The sequence below is a fragment of the Cebus imitator genome, unplaced genomic scaffold (assembly GCF_001604975.1).
Source record: "Cebus imitator isolate Cc_AM_T3 unplaced genomic scaffold, Cebus_imitator-1.0 Scaffold511, whole genome shotgun sequence".
Classification (NCBI taxonomy): Eukaryota; Metazoa; Chordata; class Mammalia; order Primates; family Cebidae; genus Cebus; species Cebus imitator.
This window is the reverse complement of record NW_016107826.1, coordinates 95018-109295: the sequence shown is the minus strand read 5'-3', so window position 1 is coordinate 109295 and position 14278 is coordinate 95018. Positions and strand designations below refer to the sequence as shown.

Genomic DNA, 14278 nt, shown 5'->3' with positions numbered 1-14278 from the left:
TAACTTTTCTATTACTCAGGGAAACCATCTTGCCCAGAGATCACAAGTTGAAACCCCTGGTCGAAGGTTAGATTAATGATGACGGGGCCCAACAAGATGCAAGTTTGAACCTTGCCAGTTTGATACTGTGTGCTAAGCAGAGGGGCTAATGTCTATGTTTTGTTACATGGATTTTGCTCTGGCCAGAGGGAAAAAGATAACTTTCCTCTGTGTTGTACCTTGGCCCTCAGGGCTGTGGTGCAGCCAGCCATGTTACTAGGGCCGCTTAGGAAAAGTGAACCCAGAAGCCTGGCATGCCAGCAAAAGGGCAAGAATTTCTTACTAGTCAGACTTCTGGCCTCTCTGTCTCTCTCAGTCTCTCTCTCAGTGAAAACTGGTTCAATAAATGGTAAAAATCACTATCTCCAGTAATGTTTTTATTAACGCGAAAAAGGATTTGTGAGGCTAGTCTTAAGCTCCAGCGAATCTGGTGTGCTTTGTGTGTCCTTCTGCATTGTTCTGTCATAACGAGGGGCACCTTAGGATGGAACATGAGCTTAGGACACCTGTAAGCCCAGTTTTCAAGACGGCCCAGCAAACTGGTCTGTCATGTCCTTGGGAGCTTGACCTTGTAACCACGTGGCCATACTTTCACTTTTCCACAATGATGGCCTAGGTTCAGGGTCCAATTCCTGGCTTAGGGAATTACTCCTTTAACTTCTGTCTCTCTGTGTATTACATGTGTTGTGTGTGTGATGTTTATATATTCAAGAACTTTAAATTAATTGGTCTAATAATAAGAGCTTAAATCAAATATACTGTCAGAAAAGTAAAAGGTGTAATGTCTTTTATTTAGTTCGTGTGACTTAAGTAATCTTTGGGAAATAAAGATAGTTTAAAGTTTATTGGCAAAATAAAAATATCTTCAAAATGTAAACATTTGGTCTAAATTACGTAGGTCAGATATTAAGTTCCCTAAATGCTTTAAGATCATAAACTGCTTCTTCAACTATTAAAAATTATTCAATTTACCTGTTTGAAGCATTCGATCCTAGGTAAGGCCTGGGACATGTGGAATTAGCCACATCCCCTAGCTATGCTGGAAGGAGTCAGCGCTTATATGCACTTTGCCTGGTGTGTCCTAGGCTAGTCTCCACACCTATTACATAATTAAAAGCCTGAATTTACCAAGGTTTTTCACCAAAAATAAAACTTACTTAGAGTTAACAGTCTAATATATAATTGAGACTATGGAAGAAACAGTTCTATACACAAGGCATGTAAAGAAAGTGAAATCTGTTTTTGATAAAAGATTAATAAGAAGGCATGGGAATGTGAATTTCCTGCCTAGATTAAAGATACAACGGACTGTTTTTAGTTAGATGCAACAAAAGCAAAGGTTTAAGCAAGGTGTGGAAGGTTTGTAAAAAATTAATCTAATAAATAAAAATCTGTGTGTGAGCATATTGGCTAAAGTAAATGGGATATTATTCCGTTTTTCTGTAAACTGCACATTGGAATAAAAGCACAACAGGCTTTTCTTAGAGCACTGGTGTCTTTAACAAAAGATCTGCTTTTAACAAAAATTTGTAAAAGGTTATAAAAAGTTTATGAGAATCTTACCTTGTGGTCAAACATTAAAATTGTGTAGATATGTCTATAAGGCTTTCTTAAGAATTGGATATAACATTAATAGTACAGTAATTCAAAGGTAAAATTTGGCTTATTTGGTATAAAAGTTGTACAGGAAGTATTATCAAATGTGAAGTGGTATTTAACTTTTCCTTTGGGTTATATTTCTATAAACTTGTTATTAATATGTATCACAAAATTGTGTTAAGATTCCTGTAATGCTGATATGCCTCAGTACAGGTCATCAGTAATAATTATAATTGTTACATAAAATCACTGTATGCCACAGAGGTAATCAAATTTCTTTGTCAATTGTGTTTTTGACTATGGCTATGCTAAAATATTTTGTCATCCACAGACAACTGTTGTCTTGTTTTAATCCTCTTTAGAAAGTGGTTTATAATCAACTACAGGACTCTAACAGGTGTTGTAATATCAGAATATAGGAAAAAATCTTTCAGGACTTTCATGGAGGCCTGAAGTGTTTCTGAATATCAAGCAGAACATGAGTTATCTGATTAGACTGAACCAATAGAAAACTAAAGTAATCTTTAACTTTGCTTGAAACAGTGCTGATCCTTTGTTTTGTTTTCCAGTCAAGAAAACTTTCTTTTGAGCTATTTACAGTTTTAGCAATTGAGTAAAGTACACTCAAAATGTGAGCAAAATTTGGAGCACAGTATTTTTCTCTACATAATTTCTCCAAAATTTGGAAACTAGTTGTGAGTATTCTTAACTTAGAGCAATATAGTTATTTGCATAAGTGCAGTAAAAATATGTTTTCTTTTGCCCAGGACACAATTGGAAAAACTGGTTATTTTACCAAGTCTTTGACTGGAACAGCATGCTTTCCTTTAAGGAATCAAAGTTAACTTGTAGAGCCAATAAACACCCCTTGCAGAACTGGCCTCATTCCTTGCCTACACAGTCCCTGCACAGGGTTTCTGACGTGTGGCAAATAAACAATGTCACTTCCTAACAGGTTCAGGAGACCCAAGTTATCTTGGGACCTCAAAAGGACAGTAATTTACCCAACACATAGGTATTTGAGGATACAAATCCATGGCTGGGCTTAGCTTTAAAAAAGTCTTATCTGAGATTCCCTACGGAACAGAGTTCCATCAAAGCCAATTTTTAAAGCCTAAGTGAAAAATAATTGTTCTTGCTGCACTTTATACAAATAATCAGGCCAAGCACACTAAAGCAAATTGGTCTCACCATGATTTGTCTTTAGTAAAAATGTGAAACTGGAGAGAGAAATTATGTTTCAAGAACTATGGTACACTCATTATTAATTTCTAGTCTTATCAGTTGTTTTTAAGTTTGCTTCTGCAGTTTTGGCTAACCCTACTTATTCCTGTGAATGAACCAATCATCTCTGACTACTACTCAGAAGAAGCAAGAGGGTTCAGTAGTATAAAAATCTGGATCAGTATTCAAATGCTGGGTATATATTGGAATTGACTAGCAATCCCCTCTCAGCTTGGTTCCAACAGTTGCCCAGTTCATGTAACACCTTCTAATTTAGTTACTTGGGATAATTTTACTGATTTTGCTTTACTGTTGTGGAATATATTGTTGTTGTACTCTTTGTGTAGGAATGCAAACTAAGCTTAGTCAACATTTTCCTAAATTGAACACTTATTAATCTTCCAAATATCACCTCAAAAGTCATGAATGACCCATACCAATGCTTTCTGACAGCTCCTCTCTATTCTGAATACTCTATACTGAATACAAGAGACCCTCGTAGTTAGGCAGTAATATCATCACCTCTATTCAGCCTGAAGAAAGTTATAGAAGATGGATCTTCGTCCCTCTGCAACCCTTAGGATTAAGGGATGTCTTATAAAAGGAAGGGTGGAAATGTCAGAGGTGTTGGAACCAAAACAACTCCATCTTGAATAGGAGCTGGGTAAAATGAGGCTAAGACCTACTGGGATACATTTCTAGACAATTAAGGCATTCTAAGTCACAGGATAAGACAGGAGGTTGGCACAAGATACAGGTCATAAAGACCTTGTTCATAAAACAGTTTGCAGTAAAGAAACTGGCCAAAACCAACCAAAACTAAGATGGCCATGAGAGTGACCTATGGTTGCCCTCATGGCTACACTCCCACAAGCACCATGACAGTTTACCAATGCCATGGCAATGTCAGGAAGTTACCCTAGATGTGGGAGGCCAAGGCAGGTGGATCACCTGAGGTCAAGAGTTGGAGACCAGCCTGGCCAACGTGGGAAAACCATGTCTCTACTAGAAAATACAAAAATTAGCTGTGCGTGGTGGCACTCACCTGTAATCCCAGCTACTTGGGAGGCTGAGGCAAAGAATTACTTGAATCCAGGAGGCGGATGGTGCAGTGAGCTGAGATCATGCCACTGCACTCCAGCCTGGACAACAGCCCAAGACTCCATGTCAAAAAAAAAGGAAGTTACCCTATAGGGTTATATAGTTAAAAAGAGAGGTATGAATAATCCACCCCTTGTTTAGCATATCATCAAGAAATAAACATAAAAATGGGCAACCAGCAGCCCTCGGGGCTGCTCTATCTATGGAGTAGCTATTCTTTTATTCCTTTACTTTCTTAATAAACTTGTTTGTACTTTATGAACTTGCCCTGAATTCTTTCTTATGTGAGATCCAAGAACCCTTTCTTGGGGTCTGAAACAGGACCCCTGTCCTGTAACATAACTATTAATATCTTCCAATAAATTACACCATGTATAGTCTATTTTTATCAAATACTTTTAAATGGCAAAAGCCTTAATCTTGGTACATTTATGAAAAGTCTTCTAAAGGGTCTCCTAGCAATCTTTTGCTGTCAGTGGGGAAATGGAGGGGTATTATCTTTTTATCCTGGGCAGCAAATAAATCTGCCCACTGCCTTGGAGGGTGACACACCTCTGTTTTTGAAGCCTGTTTCCTATACAGTTGTCCTTGAAAAGATGATCCAGAGCAAAAGCTGTCAAAGCCTTTGCTCAGAGACATACGGAAATGCAGAAGATCCAAGAACTGTCTCCCAGAAAATGATATATTCTTCATGCTATTATACTTACGTTACCATATATTCTTTACATGATAATTTAACCAAGTAATTCATTTTTAGCACTCAAAAACAAAAAAATACAGAAATTTCAGTTTCTCCTTAGAAAACTAATGTAACTAGTTATTAAACTACACTTATGTATCCATCTACATTTTTATTAAAAAATGGCACTTAATATGACACAGGATGAGTAAAACTTTTCACTTTACCAAACTATTCTTCTAAATGGCAAATGACATTTTCAAAGGTTCCTACAAGCAGTACCATGTGAAGTACCTAATGTTCACAAGGCCTACTCCTTTATCCAGTCATATATAAGTAGGTTAAATTTAACTTATTAGCCACATGTCAATATTCTTCACACAAATAAACACCTGAAAGAACACTTATTCATTCTGGCATAGTAGGGGATTCAACCTCTTAAAAACATTTCTAGGCTCCTTGGGGTAACTCACGCTGGTAATCCCAGCACTTTGGGAGGGATCACTGAGGTCAAGAGTTCAAGACCAGCCTGGCCAACATGGTGAAACCCCATCTCTTCTAAAAATACAGAAAAAAATTAGGTGGGTGTGGTGGTGCGTGCCTGTAGTCCCAGCTACTCAGAGATTGAAGCACAAGACACTTGAACCTGGGAGGCAGTAAGATGAGATCATGCCACTGCACTCCAGCCTGAGTGACAGTGAGACCCTGTCTCAAAAACCAAACAAAACTTAAAAAATCAAATTAGAATTTTGCATAAATTTGCTTCCTTATATAATGACTCAATACAAAATATTACAGTCATGGGAAGTATATGTTTGTGTAAAAAAGAAGTTTTTTTGGAGAGAGATCCAAGATGGCTGACCACTAGTAGCTCAGGATTGTAGCTCCCAGTGAAAGCGCAGAGAACAAGAGGACACCACACTTTCAGACGAATTTTTGTTACTCACGGAGCAGGAGATTCCCAGCGGAGGAGCCCCACGGGTCGCCAGCGCCACTCTTGTGGCCAGCGAGGCGGTTTTGCCGGCACCTCCACGCAGCGGTTCTCAGTGCAGAGTAAATAGAACTGGGTCCCCTTTTGGTTGACGTTTGGAGCTCCAGGAAGGCAGAGTCGCCCATTCAGCTGATTGAAAAAGGGACTCAAGAGGGAAGCCAGACCGGAGATTCCCAGGCAGAAAAGCACCAAGAATCTTAACGTCGCTGTTTTAGCCGGCGCAGTGGGTTGCTCAGATTTCGGCGCTGGGAATCAACAAGCTAGACTTCCAGTCAGAGACCTAATTTGAAAGTCGGTAATGACAAAGACGACAGGTGGATAAATTTACAATGACGGGAAGAAACCAGTGTAAAAAGGCTGAGAATACTCAAAATCAGAATGCCTCTCCCTCTATAGGGGATCACAGTTCCTTATCAACAAGCGAACAAGGCCTGATGGAGAACAAGTGTGTTCCAATAACAGAGGTGGATAGTAAGAAACGTCTGTGAGTTAAAAGAACATGTTCTAGCCCAATGTAAAGAAACTAAGAACCTTGAAAAAAGGTCTGACGAAATCCTAACGAGAATAGACAATTTAGAGACGAATATAAGTGAATTAATGGAACTGAAGAATACAATACGAGAACTCCGCAAAGTATGCACAGGTTTTAACACTCGAATTGATCAAGCAGAAGGATATCAGAGGTCAAAGACCAACTTAATGAAATGAAACGAGAAGACAAGATTAGAGAAGAAAAAGTGAAAAGGAATGAACAAAGTCTCCAACAAATATGGGACTATGTGAAAAGACCTAATTTACATTTGATAGGTGTACCTGAATGTCATGAAGAGAATGAATCCAAGCTGGAAAATATTCTTCAGGATATTATTCAGGAAAACTTTCCTAACCTAGTAAGGCAGGACAATACTCAACTCCAGGTAATACAGAGAACACCACAAAGATATTCCTCAAGAAGAGCAACCCTACGACACATAATCGTTAGATTCACCAGGGTTGAAATAAAGGAGAAAATTCTAAGGACAGCTAGAGAGAAAGGTCAGGTTACCCATAAAGGGAAGCCTATCAGACTTAGAGCAGATCTCTCAGCAGAAACCCTACAAACTAGAAGAGAGTTGGGGTCAATATTCAATATCCTCAAAGAAAAGAATTTTCAACCCAGAATCTCATATCCAGCCAAACTAAGCTTCATAAATGAAGGAAAAATAAAATTTTTTGCAAACAAGCAAGGACTCAGAGATTTCATCACCACCAGGCCTGCTTTACAAGAGCTTCTGAAAGAAGCACTACACACAGAAAGGAACAACCAGTATCAGTCATCCCAAAAACTTACCAAAGGTAAAGAGTATCTTCATAATGAAGAATCTATATCAACTAATGGGCAAAATAGCCAGCTAGCATTAAATGACAATATTAAACTCACAAATATCAATATTAATCCTAAATTTAAATGGATTAAACACCCCAATCAAAGGCACAGACATGCAAATTGAATAAAAAGTCAAAACCCATTGGCACGCTGTATCCAGATCCATCTCATAAGCAAGGACACACAAAGACTCAAAACAAAAGGTTCGAGGAAGACTTACCAACCAAATGGAAAGGAAAAANAAAAAAAAAAAAAACAGGAGTTGTAACTTTTGTCTCTGACAAAATAGACTTTAATAGATAGTAACAAAGACTAAAAGAAACAAAGAAGGACATTACATAATGGTATAAGGATCAATGTAACAACAAGAGTCGATGATCATAAATATATATGCACCCAATATAGGAGCACCCAGATACATAAGACAAGTTCTTAATGACTTATAAAGAGACTTGGACTCCCGCACAATAATAGCGGGAGACTTTGACACCACATTGTTAATATTCGACAGATCAACGAGATAGAAAATCAACAGGGACATTTATGATTTGAACTCAGACCCGGAACAAGTAAACTCAGTGAATATTTATAGAATTCTTCACCCCAGGTCCACAGAACATACATTTTTTTTCAGTATCACATTATACCTATTTTTAAAGTGACCACATAAATGGAAGTAAATCACTCTTCAGCATTTGCATAGCATTTCACAGATTTAAATGAAATATTGGTTGGCTGTTTGTTTGTTATTTTCTTTCCTTATTCCTTCCTGTCTCCACTGTTAAGTACAATTATCAGCATAAAAGAGGTTTTTTAATACCTATTTTTAGATTGCATTCCAGCCTGGGCAATAGAGCAAGACTCCTGTTCTCTCTCCCCCTTTCTCTTTCATAAAAAAAAAAAAAAAAAAGAAGCAGCTTTTTCTTTTGGGGGACAGGGTCTAACTCTGTCAGCAAGGTTGGAGTGCAGTGGTGTGATTACAGCTCCCTGCAGCCTTGACTTCCTGGGCTCAAGTGATCCTCCTACCTCAGCCTCCCAAGTAACTAGGACTATAGGCACACATCCCTACTTCTGGCTAATTTTTTTTATTTTTTGTGGAGATATGATCTCACTATAATATCCAGACTGGTCTCACTCCATCTCCAACTGCTGGCCTCAAGTGATTCTCCCACCTTGACCTCCCAAAGTGTTGGGGTTATAAGTGTGAGCCACAACAGCTGGCCTAAAAACAGAAACTTTTAAATTGAGAATATGCTTCTAACATAACCACTAAAAATAAACAACAAAAAAAGCAAAAACCTTTTTTGAATCACATTTCGTAGAAAGAATGCATAAACTGCTGCATCTTCAAAATTTTACGCTGAATATTTGAAATTGGGAAAAACAAATTAAAGTAGTGTATGTGACATACCTCTCCTAGAGCCTCGTATCTTTTCTGGTTCCATCTGTGCAAATCTTCCCGGTAGTTAAAAACAAATGGTTCCCCAGTTTTTATGTGTCTTAACTGTCCCTCTGAGAAGATAAACAAACAACACTGCTTTACTTCAAAGTATATTTACAATAATACAGACAGTACAACAAAGAACGTCTGATAAAAAATTACAATAACTTTCACGCAATAGTTTATCTTTTTCATTAGACTTTTTTCTTCAGATGTCAATATGATACAAACATGCAGATTAAGAATGGTCCCCAAGTACTCAAAAGTTATTCTTCTTGACCTTCATCTCTCTAATCTAAAGCAAACAAACAATATTTTAAGGCCTAATATGTATCAAGACTTCTGCTAGCTATTGCTATGAACATGGCCCCCATCCTCAAGAAGCTTAGAGGTTACCTGAGGAGTAAAGGCATAAATATTAAGAAGGTAAACAACTTTTCAGGAAGCTAAACAAACAAGATTGAAATTCATCAACAGTCATTCATATAGACAATGAAGTCTAGAATTATTTTGGAAAAATAAAAACTCTCTGTGGGCTAGAAGAGGTTCAGAAGGTTTCAGTGAGATTTCTCAAGTAGGTCTTCAAATATGTGTAAGATGTCAAATGAAAATTGGAGACAAGCAGCGAGCTAACACAGGCTCAGACTATCAAATCAGACTCACACAAAGTGAAGATCTTCACCGATAATGACTAAGCTTTACAAATAATTTCAAGGGTAGAAGGAATCAAGCAGCATAGGCAAGGCAGGGAGAGGTCTGCAGCATCCAGTCATTTCTCCCAGGTCCTTTCCTCTCACGGTATACCACTCTCTGGCTCAAAGTAGATGAGGTCTCTATGTGATGCATACAGGTAACCTCACACCCTGATGAGCATTTAGGTTATAAAACATTTCCATTTTATGTGCATAAGAGTTGTCTTGCCTATGTGATATTCTTCAGAGAAACATTTCTCATATCTAAAACCAGTCATCCTGCTCAAAGTATTCTATAGAAAAATAATCCTCATAGCAAATATTAGTCTGCATTTATTTTTATTTTTATTTAGATGGAGTCTTGCTTTGTCACCCAGGCTGGAGTGCAGTGACCCAATCTTGGCTCACTGCAGCCTCCGCCTCCCAGGTTCATGCGATTATTAAGCCTCAGACTCCAGAGTAGCTGGTACCACAGGCACATGCCACTATGCCCATCTAAATTTTTAAATTTTTTAGTAGAGATGAGGATTCATTATGTTGTCCAGGCTGGTCTTGAATTCCTGACCTCAGGTGATCTACCCACCTCTGCCTCCCAAAGTGCTAGGATTGCAGACATGAGCCACCGTGTCCAGGCAGTCTAATCTATTAAGTGAATTAATTATCAGCATGTTTATAAGGAGAAAAGACCAAGCCACTCAGCCCCTGGACAGGATTTTTCCCCAGGGGTATTCCCAGGATAACCAGGAGAAAAACACACTACAGGCCAATTGCTTACACTACTCTTCCCCTCCAAGCAACAAATGTTACTACTTCTGTTGGCATAAAATAACTTTTACTAAAAACTATAAAAATTAATATCAGAGAAAAGATCAAAGTTTCTAGTCTCTTACTTTAAACTAAACATCTTAGTACACAATGACTGTCACCATAAGTCTTATTATCTGTAACTAATATTGGAAAGGAATATCCACTAATACAATGATGACAAAGCATCAATTTAGTTAATGCAGAACAACCAATAGAAAACTACAACTCAAATGCATCTACCCTGTAATAACATTACCCTTCAAGTGTAACAGTGTATTATTAATCCAATGAATCATGATTCTCTGTTCCAGAAATATCCTTGCAATCTATAGTATGTTCCTCCATACCCCAAATATAAAGGTTATTTTATTCAGAACTGAATTAATAAATTTTAAAACAAGGATGTTGCCTGAAAAATCATGGAAAGCTACTTTAAAACATTGTTACAGATAATTATTGCCAGATACTTTAAGTAACGTGTGAAACAGTAGCATCTTTCTCTATAATTTAATTAGGAGTTCAAATTGTTCTTATCCTTATGCACGTCAACCAGGGAGTTAAACACTCAGGGTTGAAATGCATAAGCTGAATCAAATTCATGACGATTAGTTTACATAACTTGACAACTACAGGAAATTGTTACTTGGTTCTTTCACTTGAATGAAAAATTTCACCATGCAAGGATAAGTCCCTTACTTCTCAAAAGAATACAGAAAACATTCTACTTGGCCTTTAAAAGTAGCAAATAATATCTGTCTTATTATTCTATGAGCATTGTCAAATAAATTTTGCATATACTATATGTAGATATACCACTTACTTTCATTAAAAGCATATTCAAATCCTTCCAGGGTATCAGGAAAATCAAGAGGCGGTTCATCTTTTTTCATTAGTTCATCCAAATCTATCCTTGATAATAAATCTAGAAAAGAAATAATATGAAATTTACTTACATTCGTTTTCATAGTTTGTAACAAGGATTATATTTTAATTTAAAGTATTCTTTTGTTCTATTAACTTTTATGTGTTGCTTTAACTGATAAAGCTACTAAATTGAATTTCCAAAATACTATATTATGATCAAGCACAATATTAACATAAGCACTTTCAAAATCATAATTCTAAAAACAACCACAACTCAGATTCTACACATCATTATATTAAACTATTAACTTCTTCCCTTCAAAACAGACAGCTATTAATTTGTACCTTAGTAATCTCATTTAAAAGTTTCAGACATTAATATGACTTTTAAAAAGTCGTCAAATTTATATACAACTGAAATGACTCTTTATGAATGAAGAAACTTATAAATATATAGTATGAATATAACATATTATTCCATTTTTAGGGAGAAAATTGTTAAAACATGCCAACTAGCAAAAATTAGTTTACACAGTTTCTATTCTTCACATCATTTGATTCCAATTCCATGCAACCAACCAACAAAACTCTGTCAAGGAGTTTTGTTTTGGTTTTCGTTTTCTTTTTTTTTAGAGGGGAGAGGAAGTCTTACTCCATCACCTAGGCTGGAATGCAGTGGTACAATCTTGGCTCTGCCTCCCAGACTCAAATGATCCTCCCACTTCAGCCTTCTGCGTAGCTGGGACTACAGGTGGGTGCCCCCATGCCAGGTTATATTTTGTATTTTTCATAAAGACAGGGTTTCACCATGTTGCCCAGGCTGGTCTCAAACCCCTGGACTCAAGTGCCTCCCAAAGTGCTGGGATTATAGTCATGACCCACCACGCATGGCCAAGTTTTGCAGTAATTTTAGACTGACGGAAAAACTGAAAGACAGTGAGAAGAGTGTATTATACCCTTTACTCACTTTCCCCTATTAGTAATATTTTATAACATCACGGTACATTTACCAAAATGAATAAACCAATATTGGTATATTACTACTAACTAAAGCCCAAGCATTATTCATATTTCACCAGTTTTTCCATTTATGTTCATTTTCTCTTCCAGGATTCCATTCAGGACACCACATTACATGTAATTATTATCTCTCCCCAGTCTCTGTGGTCTGTGATAATTCTTGGTCTTCCCTTCTTTTCCAAGATCTTGACAGTTTTGAGGACTATGTGGCAGGTATTTTACAGAATGACCCTCAATTTGGGTTCATCGAATGTTTCTCCTTATGATTAGATTAGAGTTATGATTTCTGGAAAGAATATCACTGAGATCTATTGTCATTCTCAAGAGATCATGGCAAGGGAAACATAATTATCAACAAGCCATCACCAAAGATGCTAACCTTCATTACTTGATTAAGGTACCATATTCCAGGCTTCTCCACTATAAAGTTACTGTTTTTCCCTCTCCATAATCTATTCTTTGGAGGTAACTATGTTTGGCCTGCCCTCAAGGAAAGAGGAGGAATTATGCTCTACCTCCTATAGCAAAAAACATCTACATATATTATTATAATTATTCTGTATGGAAGATTGATCTCTCTTCATCCATTTACACAATTATTCAATAACATTTACATGAGCATGGACTTGTGGACACTTATTGTATACTTTAGGTTATAATCCAATACTACACCATTTATTTTGCTCCTCAAATTGTTCCAGCCATGACTATTGTAAGCTCTTTCAGATACCTCCTGTGTCCTTTTGACATGCTCTTATCCTTTTGCTTTTTCTGCACTTCCTCACTTTCTACCATTAAAAGATGCTTCAGCCTCATCTTGTATCTTTCCTGTACCAGCCCTAGAATCAGTCTGTCAACAAGCATTTAATATCTTTTAGGTTCATATTGTAGGATGAGGCAAAAGTTCTCATTATCTGTCATCAAAGGGTCATTTCTAAAATCACACAAAAAACTTAAAACTTCAAATTTACTCATTTCCAAACAGATGTGAAATCATTTTTGTCTAATCAAGAAATAAAGGTTAGGTGTTTAGCTTCTTCATTCTAACTCAAGTTCCTGAAGACAAAAGCTCTTACAATATGTTTTGAAGCAAAGCAGTCCCTTTCCTACAAAAGAAGTATCTCAGAAATAACACTTTATTTCTGTCTCTCACAGAAATATAACACATCCTTCTGTACAGAACATCATCGAAATATGCCAGAGCAAAAAGTATTTTGTCTACCTCCAGTCACTAACCTCTCTCTGTAGAACACAAAAACAAGCCACCAAAAGCTTCATTAAAAGAATCACTGTTTAGCACTCTTTAAAAATTCTTATATCAAATTCAACTCACACAAAAATACACTATCCTCAATATAAAAAATGTTTGTAAACTCTAGTAAGATGAAAATGTCGCATATACTGGCCTTAAAAAGGGACATATGCTGACAATTCTTCTCATGAATAAAGTTCTTACCACCTTATAAACCTTTTCAAAATAAAGATATAAGGGTTTTAATATCAAAAATTGACTTGCGATGGCTAGAATATTCTCACTTTACTTCTTCCAGTGAATTGAGGTTCTGGGGCAAAATGAGATTTCTTTACTTCACAGTCATCTACAATTCAAAACTTACAAATGTTTTTAATCAGACATAGAAACTGTCCATACATGAGCACATGTTGCTTCTAATAGCTCTTTTCTGTACTTAGTTCATAAAATGCAGCCTTAACATCTATATATCACTTTAAAGATTTCAGAGCACTTCATACACATTACTTCATTTGATCATCACAATCCTGTGAAATAGTAACAAGTATTATAATCTTCACTGACTTTCAGACAAGAAAATGAACTCAGGTAAAATGGCTTGTCTAAAATCATAGCTTAGTAGTAGATGGGATTAATAAAATAAACATATCTCTCAAAACAGAACTCAGTGTTCTTTCAAAATCACCATACCAATTCTATATAATATTCTAGCTCCCCCTTTTTCCCATTATGTAGAATAAACAGTTATGAATACAAAAATGTGGTTTAGCTTTGCTCAAAACATTCCTTTGAATGATAAAATGAACAACTAAGTAAAAAGACGTTTCTCAATTTTTCCTGTCAACTAGAGAAACTGATATAGATTTTTTTACTTCCTTAGCATTGATAAGACATATAGAAAAGAACTGTCAGAAATTATTTTTCTGCTTTGTAAAAGAAAAGCAATACTATAAAGTTGCGTTTTACCCTGAGACTGGGTTCCAAAGGCAAATTATACAAAAATCGAGTATAACGAAAGATTTCCATTGAAAATCTCTTTGATAACCTATAAAATATAATAGATTTGAATCCATATAACCTAAATATGCATCAGATGTGACATGACTGTTTTTTTAAAAGCATGGCTCTAGTGATTAAAGTGATCCAGTAACTAGAATTCTAAACCTCAACTAAGCATATAAAACAACTATATAGAAATACCAT

At 36.4% G+C, this 14278-nt stretch overlaps 1 protein-coding gene across 9 annotated transcripts in view; it reads right to left on the bottom strand.

Moving 5' to 3' along the window:
- FAM172A (family with sequence similarity 172 member A) overlaps positions 1 to 14278 on the bottom strand; it is a 508558-nt gene that overhangs the window by 429863 nt on the left and 64417 nt on the right. For all 9 annotated transcript variants that reach the window (XM_037733283.1, XM_037733284.1, XM_037733288.1 and 6 more), the window contains 2 exons: positions 10760 to 10861; positions 8411 to 8511 (listed from right to left, as the gene is read on the bottom strand). In XM_037733283.1, the coding sequence (XP_037589211.1) occupies positions 8411 to 8511; positions 10760 to 10861 (203 nt within the window). The remainder of the gene's footprint in view (positions 1 to 8410; positions 8512 to 10759; positions 10862 to 14278) is intronic.